Below are 25,021 nucleotides of genomic sequence, written 5' to 3' on the forward strand. Positions count from 1 at the left end.
AATTTATTTTGGTGCTTTGGCCTTCCGCGGTAGTTTCTCTTAATCTTTTTCTTGTTGGGTCCATTGCTTTGCCCTTGGCGAATACGATGACGGCGACCAGATACAGGGCGGTGGAGAGCTCAGAGCAGGAGGGGCCAGAAATAGGCGAGAACATCGAGGAAGTGCGGGCGCGACGTAGATGAGGGAGCCGATCGCAAGGGAGAAAGCTGGAAGCGACGGCGATCGAGATGTGGAATTTGAACTCAAGAGCTTCTCGGAGATCTCCATGGTTGAGTTTGGGGGGAGGACCGACCAGTGTGGGGATCGCTCTTTCCGAGTTCCTTTCCTTCTCTCTTTTGTTGTTTGGCTGTAGAAGAGAGAGATTGTTAAAAGAATTAAAGAATTTTGTCTCACTGTTTTGATCAGAAAACAACCAGGGAAAACCTCTTGGAAGAAGCGTACTTCTTTGCAGAAAACAGCCACGTCAAACCTCGACTCTTCGATAGCTTTCAGGAGCGCCGGAGAAATCGATTCACCTCTCTCGAGCTTCAGGTCATCCTTGAACGTGAAATACGAAGTCTTTCTTGAGCTTCAGAGGCGAAGACACCCGCAACGGCTTCGTTGACCATCTCTATTTGAAGAAGACACCCGGTCTTCGCCTCTGAAGCTCAAGAAGACTTCGTATTTCAAGAGTGAGAAGCAAATCAGCAACAGGCTGTACGTCCAAATCAAATAAAATCAAATCGCCGGGATCTATCTTGCTTTGCAAGCAAGTTTCATTCCTCTAACGGCTCTAAAACCCCAATATCTTCTTGATCGATCATCCCAATTTGTCCCATCTGGCATAAACAACGACCTTCGACTTCACTCGCTCTCTTCAAACCCTTCCAGATAAGTAATCAGAGCCCCAGGCATGTTGCATTTCCTCCTGTCCTCCTTTCGCAGTTCGCTCTTCTCCGATTCCGCTAGGTCCTCTCTCTCTCTCTGAATTTGTATGCAGTTTGATTGCTTCTATTAACGGTTGTCCTATGACGTATACTCAAATTACTGACATCACTGAGTAGAAAAGGAACGGAACAATCGAGAAAAATTAGGAAAATACAGAATTCTATTGTAAATTTATGAGTACTTCAAATGTAATTCGCTGTATTCGTTGGCCTTTTGGTTTTTAAAGTTGAATTCTGGTAGTTAGCAAATGGGCCGGAATAGGAGAGCATTAAACTTCTTCGTCGTTGTTTAGTTTCATGTATACATAATGACCTTCTGGTTGGCTTTTAACTTATTAGCAGTTTCTTTTTGGTGCTTCTTTCCGTGTTGGTGTTCTCTTTTTGGCCCCTAATCATACTGAGATTCTGAATGTGTACTGATGTGTTTTGGCATCTGGTTTCAGTGACATGGCCGTGAATAATCAGAAACTACAGGAACAGTTTGACGCTGAAGCATTGACTTCTTCTAATCATTGTTCGAAAAGTGGGAAGCCTATTTTTGAAGGGGTTTGTATTTTTGTTGGTGGATTTAATGTGGTGCCATCTAGTCAAGGTTTTGATGAATGAACTTGGCGATCCTCATTAAATGCATAGAGGTGTTACCAAAATACTTGAAAATTTTCTTTTCCCTAGGTGCTGTGAGGGTGTATAATAAAGCATGGGGAGGACGCTTTGAGAATTATTATTCAAGGCATCGTGTCACTCATATCATATGCAGTAACCTTCCAGACAGTACAATCAGGAACACGAGGTACACAGTCCATTGCTAATTTTGACATTCAAAGCTGATAATTTAGCATTTATCGAACTTTTATAATTTCCATTGTTCGTAATTTATTCCAGGTCCTTAGTGGCGTGTTACCAGTAGTGAAATCTGCATGACTGATGGACTGATGGATTCTATTGCTGCAAATAAACTAATAAGATATATGTTTTAATCTTTGTTTGGCATTTTTTATTCCCTAAGCAGTTTTAATTTACATCCCCTTTTCTCGTTTCTTTTGTATGTAACTTTTTGCAATGATCATAGTATATATTACTAAATTTACTTGATGAGGATATACACCGTTATTGAGTTTTGATTTGACAGAGTCTAGGCTACATTTCATTGGCACATGGAGAAACTGGTACTGATTGGGTGCTTTTGCAGTTTTAGGTACATAAGTTCTAGTGTTAATGTTTCTACTTGAAGAACATCTATAATCCATGTGGACATGGTAAGTTCTGTGCTCAAGGTTTTTAAACGCTAGGTTGTAGTCCATGTCTGTTTTGCTATCATGAATAGTTCGTTTGTTAAATTGTTTACTTGGAGTCTATCATCATTAGCATGGTTAAAGTCATGTTACAAGTCTTCAATAATGCCTATCACAAGCAAAAACAAGTTTGAAGTCTATTTGAAGAAAATGGATAACTCTAACTTGATATACCTTTGGTTTTTTGTGAACACCTTTTCATCTAATATCCAATCAAGTGATCATACTTTATTTTTCTTTTTCATATTTTTGGCCCATTTTCTTACCTTTTGAAAATATTCAAAAAATTCATATTTTGGTAATTTGAATGATCATATGATCTGGAGTATAGAGATTATGTTAATATTTAATTTTAATCCATTATTTATGATGCTTTCATGCCTGAAATTTCCGTAGTTCAAATATATATGGTACGTCTCTTTTCTTGTTATGGTAAAATTTGTTACCTGGAAAAGTGAAATTAAGCATTTTAGAAAGTTGAGATATTTTGAAGTTTAAAGAATCCAAATACGTCAAAGTGTGTTAAAATGCCTAATTTCATGTTTCCTGGTCATCATTCTCAAATTTGCTACAACAAATCAACCAATCACCATATATCTTCTATGAACAGAAATTTGGTTGATTATGAACCTTTATTGGGTTCATGTTATGTATCAACAAGATATCTCGATACTCCAATGAAGTGATCAGTCATCTTTGATATTTTTGGCTTGTTGTAATTTTGAAATTATTAAAAAACTCATAATTCAATAATTTGAATGATCATATGATTGGGAATATTAGATATGTAGTAGTTAACTTGAATCCATTATGTTGAGGTTTTTGGGTTCCATTTTTGTGTGGTTCAAATACACACACACACACACACACACACACACACACATATATTTGTTGTAGCCAATGTGTACAGTGTTACTCAAGAAAATGAAATTCAGTGTTTTAGCAAGTTGACAGATTTTGGATTTTTGAGGTGTCCAAATATGTCAAGTGTGTTAATACTTAATTTTAATCCCTTATTATGAGGCTCTGGGGCGTCAACTTTTCATGGCTTGAATATGTATAGTAAATTTATTTATTTCTTATGGTAATTTTGTACAGTGTTACCCAAAAAAATGAAATTAAGTATTTTAGCAAGTTAACAGATTTGGAATTCAGAGGCATCCAAATACTCAAATGTGTTAAAATTCCTAATTTCATGTTTCTAGTTCATTCTCTCCAAATTTACTACAATAAATAAGCTAATTAGCATATATCTTTCTGACAACAGAAATTTGGTGATTATTGACCTCAACATGTTGGGTTCAATTTTTGTATCTAACTATCTAGTTCCCTAATGATGTGATATTTTTTTCGTGATTTTTGCCCATCTGCATAATTTTTGAAAATATTAAAAAATTGTTTTTTTCTGTAACTAAAAAAAATTAAAAAATTCATTGTTCGGTAATTTGAATGATCATATGATTTGGAGCATAGGGATATGTTACTGCTTAACTTTAATCCATTGTTATCAGGCTTTTGGATCTCATATTTCTATGGTTTGAATATATATGGTAAATTTGTTTATTTGTTAAGGCAAATTTGTACAGTTTTACCTGAAAACATAAAGTTAAGCATTTTAGCAAGTTGACAGATTTGGAATTCTTAGGCATGAAAATATGTCAAATGTGTTAAAATGATTAATTTATGTTTTTGTGTCATTCTTTCCAAATTTGCTACAACAAATCAACCAATCCATCATAATAGCTGCTAACAACAGAAATTTGGTCAATTATCGACCTCAATATATTGGGTTCAAGTTATGTATCAACATATCTCAATAGTTAAAAAATTTCTGATCACTCTTTTCCCATAGTTTTTTGCCTGTTTACATGACTTCTGAAAATATTAAAATATTCATAATTCGGTAATTTGAATGATCATATGATTTGGAGTATAGTTATATGTTAATACATAACTTTAATCATTGTTATGGGGCTTTCGGGTCCCAAGTTTCTGTGGTTTGAATATATATATGGTAAATTTATTTATTTGGTAAAGCAATTTTGTACAGCATTACCCAGAAAAATGAAATTAAGCATCTAGCAAGTTGACATATTTGGAATTCTGAGGCATCCAAATGTGTGAAATGTGTTAAAATGCCTAATTTCATGTTTTTGGGTCATCCTTCCCTAATTTGCTACAACAAATCAGCCAATCTACCATATATCATCTAACAACATAAATTTGGCTGATTATTGAGCTCAACATATTGGGTTCAAGTTAAAGCAATTTTGTATAGTGTTACCAAGAAAAATGAATTTAAGCATTTTAGCAAGTTGACATATTTTGAATTCTGAGGCATCCAAATGTGTCAAATGTGTTAGCATGCCTAATTTCATGTTTCTGAGTCATCCTTTACAAATTTTCTACAACAAATCAGCCAATCTACCATATATCATCTAACAGCAGACATTTGGTTGATTATCGGGCTCAACATATTGGGTGCAAGTTATGATATCTCAATGCTCCAATCATGTAATCACTTTTTTTTTTTTTTTTCATATTTTTGGCTAGTTTTTTGTAATTTTTGAAAATATTAAAAAATTCATAATTTGGTAATTTGAATAATCATATGATTGGTAGTATTGGGGTTTGTCGGTACTTGACTTGAAACTATTATTTTGAGGTTTTCAGGTCTCAAATTTATGTTGTTAGTAGATATTTTCTAACAGAAATTTGGTTGGTATCGAACTCAACATATTAGGTTCAAGTTAAGCATCAACATTTCTCATGGTAAGTTCCTCAGCCCTGGATCGGTTTATAGGTTTTGAAACAGAATAATCTGAAAAAGAAGTTGTAGAATGCTTCTGTGATATTCTCCTTTCTGACCTATCTTTACTAGAAATTTGAGCTCATCAAGAAAGAACCCGATGATCTCCTTGAGTAAGAAAGTACTCAACTTTTGTGAAAACTACTGCATTACAATTGTTTATTCCCCTCTGAACCACATAAAAAGTCTTGCTGGGAAGTAGAGAGATAACTGCCATCTTAGAACTAGGAACTACGTCCTATAGAATAGCAGATCTATACAAATTCAAATACTAATGTAGCTGATATAACTGACAGAAAATAAAAAATAAACTGACAAAAGAAAACAGAACATAGCAGAATATTTTAAAACATAATATTAGCACACTTAGCTCTGCCCTAAGCCGGCCTTCTTTCCACGAGCAAACTGATTATAGACTTTCCCACTAAATGGGTCCACTTCACCAAATCTGACTGATACACTTGCTACCCCATAACATCTCATTACTCCCAATCATGTGGTCACCCTTTTTTATTTGTTCCCATAGTTTTGACCCATTTTCGTAATCTTTTAAAATATTCAAAAACTCATTTAATGTCTCAAAATGCTCCTTGAATATTTCAGATCATCATATAGTGGCGATGGAGAGATTGACCGGCTTCTTCTCTAGGTGTCCCTTTTGTCCCCACATTTTTGGCTTGTAAGAATTGTTACTATGGTGTGAAGTGAGAACAAGGACCATGCTAGGTTTAATTTTCAGTATATTAATTTTATTGTACTATCATTTGATTCACTCCCCAACTTTGTACAAAAAAGGGTTAGATGCTTGAACAATTCATATCTCAGTTTGTCTGCCTAGATGCTTGTTTCCTGTTTGTTTACTTCAAAGATGATAATGTAGAAATTTGGAGTTTTCTGCAAATGGTCTTGGTACAAGGACCAGCTAAATAACGTTGTATATTATTTATTTATTTATTTTTTGGTAAATGCAGTTACAATCAAAGGCTCCTCTTTGGCTATCTCAAGTATGCCTAAGTTTATGAGAATTTGTCTTGGTACTTTTTTTGCCATGTGTTGACTCTACGTACATAAATTTCATTTAAATCACCAACCATAGTTTCTGGATCTTAACTTGGATTGTAGGATCAATATGATCCTACTTTTCATTTTCATGGAATCTGTTCAGATTGCACACTGTATCATGTTTTGGTAGGACCAATATAAGATCACATGATTGGATCTGAATCATTTCTATGCGATCCTACTGAACTCATATTTTGGGATAAAATGTGCCCTTTTTACTGCATTTCTATGCGATCCTACTGAACTCATCTAATTGCAAAGCAATGTGATGGTTGCGTACACAACCTACTCTTTCCCAACCCTCACAAAGCAGGACACCACTTGATACGAGGATGCCTTTTTATTAGCATGTTGATTTATTTTTTCTTTTTATTAGCATGTTGATTTATTTTTTCTTTAATTGTACTTATAGGTGTTGAAATATAGTTTTAATTTTTTATTATTATTACTTTGTTGATTTAATGGTGCCTTTGTAGTAACAATATGGTTTCTCCTTTGTGAACGGAAGATCACGTGTTCAAGTTGTGGAAATAACCTAATTGCAAGGCAATGTGAAGTTTTCGTACACAACCTACTCTCCCCTAACCCTTACAAAGCGGGAAATCATTTGCTACTAAGATACCTTTTTATTAGTATGTTGATTTATTTTTTTCCTTAATTGTACTTATTCGTGTTGAAATGTATTTTTTAATCTTTTAATGTTATTACTATGCTGGTTTAGTGGGCAAGAATTTGTAACAACGATATGGTTGATCATTTGTGAATGGAAGGTTGCAGGTTCGAGTTGTGGAAATAACCTAATTGCAAAGCAATGTGATGGTTGCATACACAACCTACTCTCTCCCAACCCTTACAAAGCAAGACACCACTTGTTGTGAGGTTGCATTTTTATTAGTATGTTGATTTATTTTTTCCCTTAATTGAACTTGTAGGTGTTGAAATTAATTTTTAATTTTTTATTGTTGTTACTATTTTGGTTTAGTGGGCAAGCCTTCGTAGTAATGATATGGTTTCTCATTTGTGAATGAAAGATCACGAGTTCGAATTGCGGAAATTACCTAATTGCAAAGCAATGTGAAGGTTGAGTACACAACCTACAACCTACTCTCCCTAACCCTCACAAAGTGGTGAATCACTCTTTGCTAGGATGCCTTTTTATTAGTATGTTGATTTTTTTCCTTAATTGTACTTATTAGTGTTGAAATATTTTTTTTAAATTTTTTATTGTTATTAATATTTTGGTTTAGTGGGCAAGTGTTCATAACAATGATGTGGTTGATCCTTTGTGAACGGAAGGTTGCGGGTTCGAGTTGTGGAAATAACCTAATTGCAAAGCAATGTGATGGTTGCGTACACAACCTACTCTCTCCCAACCCTCACAAAGCAAGACACCACTTGTTGTGAGGTTGCATTTTTATTAGTATGTTGATTTATTTTTTCCCTTAATTGAACTTGTAGGTGTTGAAATTAATTTTTAAATTTTTATTGTTATTACTATTTTTGTTTAGTGGGCAAGCTTTCATAGTAACGATATGGTTTCTCATTTGTGAATGAAAGATCATGAGTTCGAATTGCGGAAATTACCTAATTGCAAAGCAATGTGAAGGTTGAGTACACAACCTACAACCTACTCTCCCTAACCCTCACAAAGTGGTGAATCACTCTTTGCTAGGATGCCTTTTTATTAGTATGTTGATTTTTTTCCTTAATTGTACTTATTAGTGTTGAATTATTTTTTTTTAATCTTTTAATGTTATTACTATGCTGGTTTAGTGGGCAAGAATTTGTAACAACGATATGGTTGATCCTTTGTGAATGGAAGGTTGCGGGTTCGAGTTGTGGAAATAACCTAATTGCAAAGCAATGTGATGGTTGCATACACAACCTACTCTCTCCCAACCCTCACAAAGCAAGACACCACTTGTTGTGAGGTTGCATTTTTATTAGTATGTTGATTTATTTTTTCCCTTAATTGAACTTGTAGGTGTTGAAATTAATTTTTAAATTTTTATTGTTATTACTATTTTGGTTTAGTGGGCAAGCCTTCGTAGTAACGATATGGTTTCTCATTTGTGAACGAAAGATCATGAGTTCGAATTGCGGAAATTACCTAATTGCAAAGCAATGTGAAGGTTGAGTACACAACCTACAACCTGCTCTCCCTAACCCTCACAAAGTGGTAAATCACTCTTTGCTAGGATGCCTTTTTATTAGTATGTTGATTTTTTTCCTTAATTGTACTTATTAGTGTCGAAATATTTTTTTTTTAATTTTTTTATTGTTATTAATATTTTGGTTTAGTGGGCAAGTGTTCATATGATGTGGCTGATTTTTTGTGAATGGAAGGTTGTGGGTTTGAGTTGTGGAAATAACCTAATTGCAAAGCAATGTGAAGGTTGCATTCTCTCTTCCAACCATCACAAAGCAGGACACCACTTGCTGCTTGGATCTCTTTTTAGTAGAATGTCGATTTATTTTTTCCTTTAATTATACTTATTGGTGTTGGAATGTATTTTTTTATTTATTTTTTTTGTTATTACTATGTTGGTTTGGTGGGCAAGCCTTCGTAGTAAAAATATGGTTGCTCCTTTTTGAACGGAAGATCACGGGTTCAAATTTTGGAAATAACCTAATTTACAAAGCTATGTGAGGGTTGTGTACACAACCTGCTCCCCCCTAACCCTCACAAAGCGAGAAATCACTTGTTGCTAGGATGTCTTTTTATTAGCGTGTTGATTTATTTTTTTTTACCGTAATTGTACTTATTTGTATTGAAATGTAATTTTTTAATTTTTTATTGTTATTACTATGTTGGTTTATTGGGCAAGCATTCGCAAGAACGATATGGTTTTTCTTTTGTGAACGGAAGGTTGCGGGTTCGAGTTGTGAAAATAACCTAATTACAAAGCAATGTGACAATTTTGTACACAAGCTATTCTCTCCCAACCCTCACAAAGTAGGACACCACTTGCTGCGAGGTTCCCTTTTTATTACTATGTTGATATATTTTTTCCTTTAATATACCTTATGGCATTGAAATGTATGTTTTAATTTTTTATTGTTATTACTATGTTGGTTTAGTGGGCAAGCCTTCCTGGTAATGATATGGTTTCTACTTTGTGAACAAAAGGTCATGGGTTCGAGCTGTGGAAATAAACTAATTGCAAAGCAGTGTGAAGGTTGAGTACACAATCTACTCTCCCCTAACCCTCACAAAGTTGCAACTTACTTGTTGTTAGGATGCCTTTTTATTTGTATGTAGATTTATTTATTTCCTTAATTGTACTTATTATTGTTGAAATGTATTTTTTAATTTTTTGTTATTACTATGTTGGTTTATTGGCAAACGTTCATAATAGCGATATGATTAATCCTTTGTGAACGGAAGATTACGGGTTCCTGTTGTGGAAATAACCTAATTGTAAAGCAATGTAAAGATTTTGTACACAACCTACTCTCTTCCAATCCTCACAAAATAGGACACCACTTGTTGCTAGGATGCCTTTTTATTAGTATGTTAATTTATTTTTTCCTTTAATTGTACTTATAAGTGTTGAAATGTATTTTTGAATTATTTTTACTTTGTTGGTTTAGTGGGCAAGCCTTCATAGTGACGATATGATTTTTCCTTGTGGGCAAGCCTTGGCATTCAACAATGATATGGTTGTGAGTTGTGAAAATAAACTGTTTGCAAAGCAAAATGAAGGTCATGTACACAAATGACCATCCCCTGCCCCTCATGAAGTGGGAATCCACGTGCTGTGAAGCCCTTTATTAGTACGTTGATTTGTATTTTTTCCTTAATTGTACTTATTAGTGTTGAAAAACATTTTTAATTTTTTATTGTTATTATTATGTTGGTTTAGTGGGAGAGCCTTGGTAACAATGTATTAGTCCATTGATTTTCCTCTTCCCTGCTTTTTCTTTTGGCTTCCTTCTTTGCCCACATGTTGCCTGGAAGAATTGTATCTTTGATTTGAAGTGCCAACATAAACCAGGTTAAGTCTATGTTGTTAAGAGTGTTAATTTTGTCATGCTATCACTAGGTTTGTTCAAAAAGGGAATGCTTGAACGGTTCATACCTATTTTTATTTATTTCAATACTTAGTGTTGGCATGAGGTGTATCATTGTGATTGATTCCAAGGATTAATTTCCATTTCATCGGGATCTAAAATGTTATTCCCTGGTTTTGTTGTGATATGATATATTTATTCTTACGCCTTTTTGATATATTTATTCTTATGCCTTTTTATGTTTGGAGTTTTTGGGGTGATGGTCTTATGAATGAACTCCAATATAAGATTTTTGTTTTTTCATCTCTTAGGTGCTTTGCTCTTCCTCTTCCTTATTCTCTCCTCTTGTTGCTCCTATTCTTCATCGTGATCTCCCTGCCCCACCACCTCCTCCTCTACCTACTTCCTCTTCTCTTTCTCCTTTGCCTACTTTAATAACCAAATAAGGTTTTCATTGTTATTTCAATGTTTTGACACATTCTAAATTTATAAATTTTGCATACACTAATTTTATTATTTGTATTTGAGAAACATTGGTTGACATTGTTCTTTTCTTTTTCTTCTCATCTGTGATAGAAGAGGTCCTTTGTCAATTGAGGTAATTTCCTTTTCTCCATTAGTAGCTTCCTCAGTTTTCATTGGATTAAGTTTGTTATTTGTTTTTCTTGCAAGCAACAATCTTTGTATTTTCCTTTCTTCATCTTGCCAGGTGTTGTGGGGGGTTGCTTTACCAATCAAGGTGTTCCACCTGTTCTTTTATTGGTAATTCCCATTAACATTCAATAGCGAGGTTATCTCTTGGCTTTTGTAGCATCAGAACTTATACAAATTCAGAAACTTTGTGCCATAAACTTTGGATGCTTTGAACATTTTACCTCAGATTATTAACCTCCAAAACTATATGCATGCTTTAAATTTGACTGTTTTCAAAATGTTGACTTATTATTTCTTGAATTTTACTTATGGGAGCTGGCTTGATGTGTTCTTTTGTTGAAGCATCATGCTTTACTATGAAGGCTGACTACCCTTACATTTGGAATTTCGAAGCATTATGGCATGGAATTTCAGGTCTTATTTAAATTTCTTTTATTTCTGTATAGTTTCAACTTTTGATTTTGTTTCCAGGTGTTTTGTTTATCTTTTGTTAATATTTCATACATTTGTTGTGTTTTTATTTTTAACCACTAGAATTCTTGTTTTCACTTTCTTTTATTTAAAGGATTATCTTGAAGTCATTTGGAGTTATTTTGTAATTGTTTATGTTCAATCCTCTGTAGTATCATTTCAAGGAGTTTTAAGATACTTTATTGTTTCACTTTCTACATTCCTTGAATCTCCTCTTCCACTTCCACAATCATCTTCCTCCTCTTTGCCCCATTTCATCATCATACTTGGGCTCCTCCTCTTGCCCTGCTTCTTCTCTTGGCTTCTATTCTTTTCCCACATATGTGGCTTGTAAGAATTGTAGGCATAGGACGAAGTGACAACAAAAACCACCATGTTGTTGTTATAATGCTAGTTCTATTATGTTTTGTTATGGTCACTTTAGAAAGGGTCAGAGATTTTTGAGGTGTCCTGGGAGTGAAGCATCATGATTTATTCCTAGGATTGACTTCCCTTTCATTAGGATCGAAAGTACTTGAGGTGTCCTTGGTAATCAACATCTTTGTTCCACATTTTGAATGAGTTTTTGAATTTCTTTTTGACTCTTTACTTCATAGACTTCATTTTGTGAAAGAAACATGGGGAATAACTGTTGTTGATGGAACTTCTAGGGTGAACGAAGGTAGCTATTGACGAGAGGAGAGGTATTCTCTGGTCTGTAGTGAGACCAGGATAAGCTCTTATAGCTTTGATGTAAGCAAGAAAGATCCAACTTTCATGTATGAGTTGGGTATCGAGATTGAATTATAGAAAGGCCTTGCTTTCACAAAATAATGAATTGAATTTATGCTCTGAGACAACTGGGATGGAATGTGACTTGGATTCGACTTAATTAACTCATCAACTAGAATGCAAAGTGGCAGCTCAAAGCAGCCTTAGCTAGTTTCACCGAGGTTTAAGCAGTGATTAAGGACTATAAGAACTCAAAGTTGACTCACTGAGATATCCAAGAGCCTTTCAACTAGCAAGAATCAAACTATCATTGAAAGTAGATGCCATCAAATCTAGTTCAAATGGATGCTTTGGACTGGCTAAGCGGAGTTGAAGGAATAACTGTAGCTATCTCATCTAGATCTGTTGTTAGGGAAGGATATCTTGATGAAAGGGAAATATCCCTTTCATAATTGAGTCTTGCTTCAAGTTGTGGAGGTTAGGGAACGGGCATTAGTGAAATTCACTTTCGTGACTTGGCCCCATTCGGCTAAGCCTAAAGAAAGAAATGTGAGAGTTTAACCTATTGATTCACTTTACTTTAGGGAAGCCAATTAAGTTCTTTGCTTTTTGAGGGAAAAGCAGGCACAACTCATGCACAACACAAAAGGCAAGTTCAAATCTATTCTAGACCTGGGGCAAAAGGGGTCTCCTTGCATTGCCCAACTAAAGTGAAATTTTGAGTCAACTATTAGCAAAGTTGTTGCATTCATTATATTTGGTATTTTTCATTAAGTTCAATATTTGATCCATCATTGAATATTTATGGTAAAAGATATATTGTGTTTTTTAAATAGGGCGTCCTCTTCATTATCATTGATTAAATTGTCATCTAAAAGTGTTTTTTTTCTCAATTTATTTTTTTTATTTGGATCCATAAAAACTAATACAAAACTCGAAACAAGTTATTTTTTTCAATAATAAAGATATATTACTTGGTGAATGCTTAATTTTTTTTCCTATTTATAAGAATTTCCTAGCTCAATATTGTGTTCAATGATTTCATTATTCACCTCGTCTTCTTCTTCAGGAGCTTGTAGACAAATGGCATTGTCTATAGGAGTCAATAGTCAAGCAAAAATGGTAGGGTAATTAAATAATGATCCCACAAATTAGCAGATCATTAGGCGCAGTAGAAAGGAATGTTGTAACCGGGGTGGGTGAACCCTCATAGATATTAGGTGCCCACATATATAGAGTCAAAAGAGATATGGAGTCCGAAGGGGAGAGGGGTTCTCTTCGAATCTCGAGAGATGGAATAGATAGGTCCCCACAAGTTTTGAATTTGCCGTTAGGGAATTCACACAAAAGGGAACGAGGAATTCTCAACGAAATAGTGCTCTCTGAACCAAACATGAAAGCCGTTTTCCATCAAATGGATGTTCTCGTAACTCTACTCTCGACTTGGATTATATATCCAAAAAGGTCCGCACTCGGCCATTCTACACACTGCCTAGCAGAGGCATGGTTATTTGAAGTTGATTCTCTCTTTTGTAGTAGATACCAAACCTGCTGACCCTATTAACGTTGAAGGGGGTGGACGCAGCAGCTACATGGACCCCTTCCTTTCTGTTGTTGCCAGCGCTTTCTCAAGCTGAGCCAAAATTCTTTTTTTTAAAGGGCAAGCAAAGCTTGAAGGTTGTTATCCCAATTGGCCAGCGAGCGGAACAAGGAGAGGGCTCGAAAATCATACCATCGTGACCGAAAAAGCGTGTTCCCTTTAGATAACACGCACCCTAATCCAACCTCGGCCTTCTTCGTTTTTGATGAAAAATAAATAAAATCTCGATCTTCGAAAATGTTTTCCTTACCTCGCCACATCTCCCTCCTTTCGTCGAGCCTTTTCTTGAATGGTTGGGGGAAGCATTCCCTTATTTGAACTTGGTGGGAATGCTTTATTTCCTTACTCAAATAGGGGGTAGGTTTTAACATAGGCTCAAACATGATTTGCAGGGTCCTAGCTATGCCATGCGTTCAATACAAAATCTGGAAAACTGCAGGGATGACAAAGAAAGGGTGTTTTCCAGTGTTGCATTGAAAAGAAAAAAGACCTAAGTGAAGTCTTCTCTTAGGTCTCTTCCTCCCACTCTCACCGTTGCCCGACCAGTGTTAACAAGGAAGATTAGCAAAGTGGGAAAAGACAGATGGGGGGGTTGGAGTGGAGAATCATTTGGAACAGGCTTTACTTGTTAGCAAAAACGATACAGGGGAACCCAAAAATGAATTTGACTTGATTCATAGGTAGAATCAATGATAGATAGACAAGAAATAAATAAACGAGAGTTCTTTCTCTAAAATAAAAATAAAGGAATAGAATAGACATCCCTTTAGATGTCTATGTATCCTTTATCATATGTCGATTATTTTTTATGTCGTTATATCTGCTCTCTCTAAAAAAAAAAATTGAGAGAAAGAGCAGGCTTTAACACCCTATATCGAACACTCATTCTTATCTATCGGTAGAAAGATCTTCGTCGAATATTGGACTTTGCCTTTTTTTTTTTTTTAGGAATTCCTCATATCCAAAGCAACTTACTTACCTCAAGCACCCCACCCCATATGACTGGGGGGGGGGTTGTTCGTTCGCCTTTTGAATCAAACAAAGGTTGTGGTACGGCTTCATAGGGACTTTCATTCTAAAGGAAAACAAAGAACCAACCTTTAGTCAATAGGAGCCCTACTTCTCTCTTTGCAACCTCATCACTTTAATTCAAGTGCAACCCCATTTCTTAGTCACTGTGCAGATCGCACTTTTGGTACTTTAGTAGGGTGAGTTGTTTGAAAAATGGTACGGCGACGAAAGGCTGCTTCAATTTAGGAAACAATCAGAAACTCGAGAGGGTCGCCTTTGGAAACGTTCGTCTGTAACCAAAGCCTCACTCCTTCCTTTTCATTATGTCATGATGCTGACTACCATAAACCTAAAAACAAAACTTCGTTCAAGTAGGTAAAGTAGGCATACAAACCACTTTAACTTTGCTTTAGATTCTATTGGAACAAAGCAAAGCAAAGAATGAGGCGGAATGGAGAAAGGAAAGGGACAAGGGCTGTTTTGCTTGACGCGAAGGCTGTTGTTTCGGGGGTAGAGTATAATACTAAATGTCCTTAGACTTCTAAGCAGTTTTTCTTTTGGGTAGTTGTTCATTGTTGGATCTCGCCAATACAGCCCCCTATAGTTTTCATTACTGAGATATCTTTTTTTTTTTTTTCATTGTTGCCAAGGATTTTTTGGGTAATCCGTTCCCATGCTGCAAACAGTCAAATTTGAACTGAACCTTGTCGCTCTTCTTTCTTTCCTTGCAAGTAGGAAGCACACCAGTAGCGCGTTGTGTGATTCTACTGTGTTTTTTGCACTTGACTGGGTGGATAGTTGACTGGAAGATAACTTCTATTCACCTGGCCAGAGAGCGGGCAGCGTGCTTATCTTGTGTGACAACACTACAGAGCGAGTGGCTCGTCTAGGTGGGCAGTTGTGTGACAACACTACAGAGAAAGTGACGCTTTCGTGTAACATGCTGTGGTCTCAACGCCCTTACGAGGTAGTGATGAGTTTCACGCACTCTAAGCTCGGCTCGCGCGTGGTTAGGAAGATTGGCCAAAATCTAAGCGGTACCACCCACCTTACCCTACCACTTATAGGCAATTGTCCATCCTACAACCGCCTAACTTAAGTGATCTTGAATAGGGATCCTACAGCGATAGATAGAATTCCCATAAAAATACCACTAGATCGAGCACTAGTGATTTCACATCTAGTTAAAATCTTGGCTAATTGATCAAAGTGGATAGCTCCGATAGACCCTAGATCATGGAACAAATAGGGTGGGTAGGGCCAACCACCACACTACACGTATAGATGCGAACCACCCTCATTACTATATGTGCGACTCTCACCACATACAACTTGCACAAAGACTCAACAATCCATCCCGAGCCTTTTCTTCCACCTCTCCTCTCCAATCCTTGATCAAACTTGCATTCCCTAGGCACTATGAAATTGGGGTCTTTCCTTCACCTATCATATGTATCGGCTTGGCTTTGTCCCGAACCAAGGAGGCATTTTGGCAGGCACGTGTGTGTAGGAAGGCCAACCATTACTAGCTTGATGTGTTCTTTTGTTGAAGCATTATGCTTGACTATGAAGGCTAACAACCCTTACATGGAATTTCAAGTCTTATTTAAATTTCTTTTATTTCTATATAGTTTCAACTTTTGATTTTATTTCCAGGTGATTTGTTTGTCTTTTGTTAATATTTCATACATTTGTTGTCTTTTTATTTTTAACCACTAAAATTCTTGTTTTCACTTTCTTTTGTTTAAAAGGATAATCTTGAAGTCATTTGAAGCTTTTTTTGCTAATTGTTTTGGTTCAATCCTCAACAATTCCACTATAGTATCATTTCAAGGAGTTTTAAGATACTTCATTGTTTCACTTTCTGCATTCTCTCAATCTCCTCTTCCACTTCCACAGTCATCTTCCTCCTCTTTGCCCCATTTCATCATCATACTTTGGCTTCTTCTCTTGCCCTACACCTTCTCTTGGCTTCTGTTCTTTTCCCACATATGTGGCTTGTAATAATTGTAAGCACAAGTTAAAGTGACAACAAAAACCACCATGTTGTTATAATGCTGGTTTTTTTATGTTATGCTCACTTCATAAAGGGTCAAATTCTTGGTGTTTGATTTTTGAGGTGTCATTGGAGTGAAGCATCGTGATTGATTGACTTTGTTTTCATTACAATCGAAAGGACTTGAGGTGTCCTTGGTGATCAACATCTTTGTTCAACATTTTGAATGAGTTTTTGAATTTCTTGACTTCATAGACTTTGTTTTGTGAAAGAAATAAGGGGAATAACTATTGTTAATGGAACTTCTAGGTTGAAGGAAGGCAGTTACTGACGAGAGGAGAGGTATTTTTTGGTTTGTAGTGAGACCAAGATAAGCTCTTATGGCTTTGATGTAAGCAAGAAAGATTCAACTTTCATGTATGAGTTGGGCATCAAGATTGAATTACATGAAGGCCTTGCTTACACAAAATAATGAATTGAATTTATGCTCTAAGACAATTGGGATGGAATGTGACTTGGATTCGACTTAATTAACTCGTCAACTAGAATGCAAAGTGGCAACTCAAAACAGGGCTTTAGCTAGTTTCACCGAGGTTTAAGTAGTGATTAGGAACTGTATGAACTCAAAGTTGACTCACTAAGAAATTCAATCCAGCCTTTCAACTAGCAAGAATCAAACTGTCATTGAAAGTAGACGCCATCAGATCTAGCTCGAATGGATGCTTTGGATTGGCTAAGTGCAGTTGAAGGAATAATTGCAGCTATCTCATCTAGATCTGTTGTTGGAAAAGGATATCTTGATGAAAGGGAAATGTCCCTTTTAGATTTGAGTCTTGCTTCAAGTTGTGGAGGATAGGGCATTGGCATTAGTGAAATTCACTTTCGTGACTTTGGCCCTATTCAGCCAAACTAAAAGAAAGAAATGTGAGTTTAGCCTATTGATTTACTTTACTTTAGGAACGCCGATTAAGTGCTTTATTTTTTAAGGGAAAAGCAAGCACAACTCACACACGGCACAAAAGGCAAGTTCAAATAGATCCCAGACCTAGGGCAAATGGAGTCTCCTTGCATTGTGCCCAACTAGAGCGAAATTTTGCATTGATTGTTAGCAAAGTTGTTGCGTTCATCATATTTGGTATCTTTCATGAAGTTCAATATTTGATCCATCATTGAATATTTATAATAAAAGATATATTGTGTATTTTAAAGGGGTTCTTCATTCCTCTTCATTATCATTGATTAAATTGTCATCTAAAAGTTTCTTTTTTTCTCAATTTATTTTGTCTATTTGGATCCATAAAAAATAATACCAAACTTGAAACAAGTTATTTTTTTCAATAATAATGATATATTACTTGGTGCATGCTTAATTTTTTTTTCCTATTTATAAGAAGTTTCTAGCTCATATCGCGTTCAATGATTTCATTATTATCCTCCTCTTCTTCTTCAGGAGCCTATAGACAGATGGCATTGTGTATAAGAGTCAACAATAGAGATGGCAAAATGGGCTTGGCCCGACGGACTGGCCCGTTGGGGCCCGACCCAGCACCCAGCATTTAAGGCCGGGCTAATTTGGCCCGGCCTGCTTGGCCCGGCGGGCCAAATGGTGGCGGGCCGGGCTGGCCTGCTTGGCCCACTAATCGGCCACACAACCCCCCCACCAAACAGCCCTTGCCCTCGCCCTCACCCTTTGTCTTGCCCTCCCTTGCCCTCACCCTCGTCTCGCCGTCTATCTCACCCTCGCCCGCGCCCCTCACCCTCGCTTGCCCTCTGTCTCGCCCTCGCCCCTCGCTCGCCTTCTGTTGCCCGTGCCTCTCGCTCTCAGTCTCGCCCTTCGCTCTCAGTCTCTGGGCGGGCTGGGCAGGCCCGTTTGGCCCGTCTAGCCCGCGGGCCCGTGTAGGGTCAGGCTAGGGCCAGCAATCTGCTGGCCTGGCCCACGGGCCACTTGGTGGCAGGCAGGGCCGACCTGGCTCGGCCCGTTTGCCAGGCCCAGCCCGTTTACCATCTCTAGTCAACAGTCAAGTAAAAATATTAACTTCGATCTTAAAGAAGTTAAATTACAAATCATATAACAGACACATTGTAAGTATCATGCATATTTTTTATTTCACTTATAGAAGTATATATTCTTTTTCTCTCTCTTTTCTTTTTTTTCTTCCTTAGTTGTTACGGCTATACAATTTTTTTTTTTTTACTTTTCATATTAGGACTTTATTATCCTAACATTTCATTACTAGTAATTATTTTCTTAATCCACTTATGCATATTGTTTCAACCACTCGAGATCTTGTTACAAATAACTCGAACCGTATTAAATCTAAGGGTGTGTTTGATTGCAATGATGGAATTTGGATGAAAGGAAAATGAATTTTAGGGAATTAAATTATCTAGAATTAAATTTTAGGAAAACTATCAATTGAATGTGTTTGATTAGTTTAATTTTTTACCTAGAAATTATCCAAAAATAAATCAAATATGCTATACAAAATATTCAAAAAACGACTTCTTCTCCTTAACCGGTTGCAGATCCCATCACCGTCATACATACACACCCAACAAGTTGCAGCGCCTATCGCTGTCGCCATTGTCGGTTGCAGCACCCATCACCGTCGCCATTGCTCTATTTTAGAGGAACAGAGCATCACAAAGAACTCTGGAATTCATCCTCACTACTAATCATCGAAGCAAGCTTAAATCAAAAACAAACACAAATAATCGTCAACATACAGCAACAACAGAAGCCATCACCACTTATCCAAAATCATGGGAGCCACCACCGAAGCTATTGAAGGAGCTCTTACTTCATATTGGAGCACACCTGACCTCATTACAGTGCTCAAAGCCTATCATGTCATCGAGCTTCATCATCCCACTGACTTGTTGTTTTATCCATATACATAGTATACATGTACACACACAGTCAGAGAGGCAACGGCGAGAGCGAGATCGAGGGTGAGGGGCGAGGCCAAGGCGACGAGAGAGAGTGAGATCGGCGAGAACGAGGTCAAGAGCAAAGGGCAGGGGGTGGCCCATCGCTGCCATCTTCGGTACCCATCTCTCTCTGTCTCCTCCCTCCCTCCCAAACCCATTTCTTCTCTATCCCCCCTCCCTCCCAAACCCCCTTCTCTGGATCTCCCAAAATAGTTTTCTGGGCCGGATTTCTGCTCATCCTCCTCCTCGTCTTCTTTGGAATGGTGATCGTGTCCCACGCCGATGACTCTGACTACGGCGTTGCAGCCTTCGCCACCATGGCACGCTTCGACGTGGACTTCCCCTTGTCGCCATCGTCGCTCTCTCTCTCGCTCGCTCACTCACAGGTAAGGGCCATCATCTCTTAACGCTCACTTAGAAAAGAAATTCTCTGCCCCCATGGAATTGATTTTCTAGCAAAAGTGGGAAAAGAGGGTCACGGACATGAGAAAATATTTTCTATGGAAAATTTGACTAATCAAACACTCTAAAAGCTGGAATTTGAGTAAAAAATTGACCATTTTTCATAGAAAAAATGGCCAATCAAACAAGCCCTAAATGTAATTCAACTTGAAACTATTTTAGCAATGTTAGTAGAAAAGGGAGCCACAAATACCTCAAATTATAAGAGATTTCAGAAAAAGAAAAGGATATCATTTAATTTCTTTCTATTTCATTATAAAATTCAAGAAAAGAGCTTTTACTTTCCTCTACTTTAAAACTGTAGATGGTTCAAGTTTTCAAAATGGTTGAACAGAGGAGAAAGAAAAATTGGAATGAAACCAATTCACTTGGTTTGGTTTTTATCAGTTTGGGTTGATAAAATATTGAGAAATTTTTTCTTTTAAAAAAAAAACAAAATTTGGACAAAAAATGTTAAAATATTAATATAGCCAAATTATTACAATAATATCATTCAAAATATGGACAACTTACAACACTTGTGTAAATGCATACAAAAAATACAAAATAGCATAATAATATATAATAAGGAAGATAGTAAAACCATGCCTAATGTTTGGCATAATTGCAAGAATCACCTCTATTTTAAAATTATCAATTATCTATATACTATTAAATAAAAAAATAAAATAATTATTTTATCCTTCATTATATCTTCTTTTTTCACGCTCTTAAAATAACATTTTTTCTTGATTATAACTATTCTTTTTCTTTTTTTTTCTTGTATATTTTTTATTTTCAGGAAAAAAAAAATAAAAAACAAACAATGTCGCCTCTTTAGTTACAACAACCATTATTATAGTGAATGATATCGCTCTTGTAGTTTATTTTATATTGAAATTATGGTGTTGCGTTTAAAATCAAAAATCTAAAGTTTGATTTCAATTTGGATTTTTAATTTGAAATCAACCTAAATATCAATGCCATTGATGCCAAGGAAGCAAAAAGAATAGAGAGAAGAAGAATAAAAATGATGAAGGAAAGAAAGAGAAGAAGAACAACTACCATTATTAATTTCATTAACACAATGTGTATATATATGTGTTTTTGAGTGATATTGACGATAGAGCTCTTACAACCACATCGGTGATGGAGTTGCAAAGATTTTATAGTAAGAGATTTTTATATTATAAGACAGAAGCAAAAAGTATTTACTATTCCATTCTATAGGCAAATAAAAAGATAAAAAGAAATAAAGCATTCCTATATTATAAAGGCATTTTGGTTATATTTTAATGTTTAATTAAGGTTAATTAATAGCATGAAAAAATTGCAACATAGCATGAAATCAAAAGGGGTACTTGTTATATTTTATCAAACATTAGGGGTAGTTCTTATAATTAATCTATATCTGAGGGATCAGGTGAAATTTTTTCCTATATAATATATACATAATATATAACAGCATATAGTATAATAATAATATATTAATATTGCATTGCGCTCTTTGCTGTGCATGGCATTGTAGAACTCATGCATGCCAAGTATTCTAATTTGCCCAAATCACACTGGAAACTTTTTAACGTGGGAGGTGATGTGTTAAATGAATAATGACAGTTTCACTGAGAATTCAAATGGATTGGCTAAACCGACTAAACGGAAGGTTAATTTTGGTGCATTTGTTTTGTTTTGTTTTTGATTTGGAGATTCGGTAACTGAAGTCCAGACTAGAAATTGGGACTGACGATGATGATAAGCAGAGAAGGGGCTTGTTCAGGCCACCGTCGTCGATTTCTGCGAAGCTTTACCTTTACGATGAATATTTGCTCCAACAATGGCCTTAATAAAAGGAATAGAACTCAGTAAAGGTTGGGCAACAAAAGCGAAAGTGAACCAGAAATGAGCAAATGAAGAGAGACGTCATGGCTGCGAGCTTGCAAAGGACGAAAGGAAACGGAGCAATGCATTGTGCAAGCCACCGCCAACAGATTCACGAGATAGAGAGGGAGGGGGACCAAATTGACATTTTATGCGGTCGGCGAATTCGGTCGTTCTCTTTTATCGGTTTTAGTATCACTGTCCGTGTTAAAATTCAAAACAATGTTATTTATTGCAAAATTTAATTTAATAAAATAAAGCTGGCTTTCTGAAAAATTCGGATGTTTTCTCTCTATTGAGAGAGAGGGAGACATGGATTACAGTCTAGCGGCGCTGAAGCTGCTATGCGTGCAGCTAAAGAGCGCCCGCCAAACGCCGTCGCAATCCTCCATGACTCTCGCCGGCGTCCTCTTCCAACGCGCTTGCTTACAAGTAGGTATCTACCTCTTTTCCTTCCTTCTCTCTGCTTTCCCCTCATTCCTAATGCCCGCCCCAATGCAGGGAATTTTGGTCTCAACAGCCTCCCATGGAAACGACGGCGACGGATGTTTTCTCCTCGACGACGGCACCGGTATCATCGAGCTCTCTCTGTCCGGCGAATTCCGGAACCACCGGTGGGACATAGGTCTGCCTTGTCTTGATCCCCTCCCCCTCCCCGGTTAATCCCTTTCAGCATCTCTCTAATCCATCTCTTCTCGCTGCGCATATGTATATATATACAGGAATGTATGTAATGGTGGTCGGAGTGTTTGTCTTCCGCACTGGTAAAATCCCCTTGATTAAGGTAACTCTGGCAACACCTTCCTCCATTTCCTTTCCCCTTTCATGTGTTGTCATATAATGCACAATTGGTGTGTATATTCTATGTTGTATGGAAACACCTCATATAAGTCGTTTCTCAGTTTTCGAAACATTTTCGAAACGTTTCTCATTCCCGTTTCGAACCCTATTTATGTCTATTTTTTTAGAAAAATATATATTTTCACATTTTTGTTTCCTATCGAGAACATTTCCCGTTTCGTTTTCGTTCAACATAGTGTATATTGACGGTGTAAATAGATTTCTTATTTATCAAACTTAGTGTTTTAGCTATTATATGGGCTAAAAACCTTGATCAAATGGCGCAAGAGATTCACCTTACCTAGTGGGATCAAAGCTTGATTTGTTCCTATTGTTTTGACTTACTAATGCTTTCTTTGATTTGAAGATTTATCAAAGGAAAAGGAAAGAAAAATGAAAATTTAATAAGAAAGGCTCAATTCTTTGCTTTTTTTTTTTTTTTTTTCTTTTGGTTTTTTGGCTGGGAGAAGAAAAGAGTGGATGGTTTTCAAATTCTTTTTTGACTTGTTGCCCATTAAAATGTTTTGCTTCTTTCTCATTTTTCAATCCCTTGACAAAAAGCTAGATATGGATATAGCTATAAAGATTGGCTAGTCAAAGGAACCAAAGTGAGCTGGAACTTATATTGATGAGGCGCATATTTTGTAAAATGTCAGACATCATGTTTGTGAGATATTGTACCCCTATAAGTGTTTTCCAATTATTTATTCATAGAAGACATGAATTATGATAAATAGATGCCTGGACATTGTGGTTCATAGGGTACGAGATGTTTCAACAATAACCATAAGAATCAATCTAGTACGTGCTGTTGTAGTGGTACTACATTGTGGAGTAGTGCTTCTAAAGAGCTCAAAGCTTCAACATCTTCAAATGAGCTTGGCGTTTGACAGTGTTCCCAAAAACGAGTTATATTCTAATTTAGCCTTTATTTTAACATCCTTAAGGTATTAATGTTGCAATCGTTTGGCAACCATTTTGTAACTGCCTTTCTTTGCTATGCTAATTATATTTTTCTGTCTTCAGCATACTTTCTACAGGCAAATGATATTGGTTTCTAACTTCAGAATGTGGACGAATAGAATTGTGTATAGGAAGCTTCCTAATGCTATTCTTCAAGCTTGAAAATAGAGCAATGAATCACAATCAGAAGAAGTTTGGGGATTCAATAATGCAATTTATGTACAGAACACATTAAATATGGTTTATGAAAACAATGTAAATGACTAACTTGCAAAAGATGATGCTGATTTGTTTTCTTATTGGAGATGAGTAGAGTGCAAAACAGAGCTTATGAGTTCTATGCGGTCTTTTCTTTTGAATAAAATTGTCTTGGCTAACTTCTCTAGAATATTTGTGGCTCCCTTTTTGTTTCTGCTGTTATAACAACAATAATGATAATCAACCATTAACAATGATGATAATAAATTCATAATTATAAGAATAATAACAATTGTACGTGCCATAGGTTACTGCAACTATGAAAACTCAAATTTCAAAGATGAAATATATATAACCTGGCTAACCTCCAGTAGCCCCACATTGTTCAGAGCCATGCTGTCTATAAAACTTTCAAATGTCTGCATAGGCTGTTCTTCCTTTATTTTAGGAATTTCACAAGTACGTGGAAAATTATCCAGCTTTATTGTATTTCGCTCCCCACATATTGCTAAACAGAGTGTAATTATATCTTTTTGAACCTCCTCCCCAACAGTCAGAAGCTTTATTTCCATCTATGGATAATATTCTGTTTCTTTTTGAGATATGAAACTTCTTTCCTTTTGTCATTTTATTCCACGCTTTACAGAAGTTAATGCTGTGTTGTTGAATCTCAGGTTCACAAAATGGTTGACCTGTCGCCATTTCCTGATAGAGAAGCAGTCTGGTATCTGGAAGTTATAGAGGCATTTAAACTTTTCTACCAGCCCCTGTTTGAAGAATGATTGTATGTGAGAGAGGTCATCGTTTCTCAACAAAAGGGTTTGATTGGATACTCCCTCCTTTAACGTGGAATGTTCAGGCAGTGACCATACTCTTCGTTCTCACATGGTGTATTTGGTTCAAAGGCGTCGGATATTAGCAAAAGGATTATCCAATCATGTAGCTGACTCTTAAAGATAATGTTTTTGTTGTACTGTTGTACAGACCCGAACCTGTTACCTTAAGCTCAAATCTACAATGAATTGGGAGCTGCACTTTGCCACACCTATCTTTGGATTCGATTTTACCCATGTTCTCGACTAGTGACAAGCTCTAGTGCAGGGCCTGATCCGCATGATCTCCAACGGATAATTGGGTATGCTAGGAAGCCGTCATTACATCAATGTCATTTGTTTAATTAGCATCAACTTAAGAAGGCAAACAATGAACGGACTGGTAAGTATT

At 36.4% G+C, this 25,021-nt stretch overlaps 1 protein-coding gene across 15 annotated transcripts; it reads left to right on the forward strand.

The window, feature by feature from the left end:
- On the forward strand, nt 1-24,981 carry LOC127811234 (DNA repair protein REV1-like). 15 transcript variants are annotated; one of them, XM_052351018.1, is made up of 9 exons: nt 22-948; nt 1,370-2,182; nt 6,860-6,968; nt 9,684-10,865; nt 11,100-11,171; nt 21,625-22,228; nt 22,298-22,421; nt 22,519-22,580; nt 24,472-24,981. In XM_052351018.1, exons 6-9 carry the CDS (start codon nt 22,109-22,111, stop codon nt 24,577-24,579), a joined length of 414 nt encoding a protein of 137 aa, XP_052206978.1. In that variant the 5' UTR covers nt 22-948; nt 1,370-2,182; nt 6,860-6,968; nt 9,684-10,865; nt 11,100-11,171; nt 21,625-22,108; the 3' UTR covers nt 24,580-24,981. The 15 variants fall into 15 exon arrangements, with proteins under 15 accessions (XP_052206986.1, XP_052206994.1, XP_052207001.1 ...); XM_052351010.1 differs by having other exon boundaries at nt 1,370-1,716; nt 2,116-2,182; nt 5,631-10,865; XM_052350961.1 differs by having other exon boundaries at nt 1,370-1,472; nt 1,599-1,716; nt 1,809-10,865.
- Nucleotides 24,982-25,021: the final 40 nt, after the last annotated feature.

The sequence above is a fragment of the Diospyros lotus genome, chromosome 1, assembly GCF_014633365.1.
Source record: "Diospyros lotus cultivar Yz01 chromosome 1, ASM1463336v1, whole genome shotgun sequence".
In the NCBI taxonomy this organism is placed as follows: domain Eukaryota; kingdom Viridiplantae; phylum Streptophyta; class Magnoliopsida; order Ericales; family Ebenaceae; genus Diospyros; species Diospyros lotus.

Coding starts and splice junctions, on each gene's coding strand:
- LOC127811234 (XM_052350949.1), top strand. CDS start 22,109: ATGGATTACAGTCTAGCGGCGCTGAAGCTGCTATGCGTGCAGCTAAAG. Junction 22,229..22,297: donor TCCAACGCGCTTGCTTACAA/GTAGGTATCTAC, acceptor GCCCCAATGCAG/GGAATTTTGGTCTCAACAGC. Junction 22,581..24,471: donor GTAAAATCCCCTTGATTAAG/GTAACTCTGGCA, acceptor GTTGAATCTCAG/GTTCACAAAATGGTTGACCT.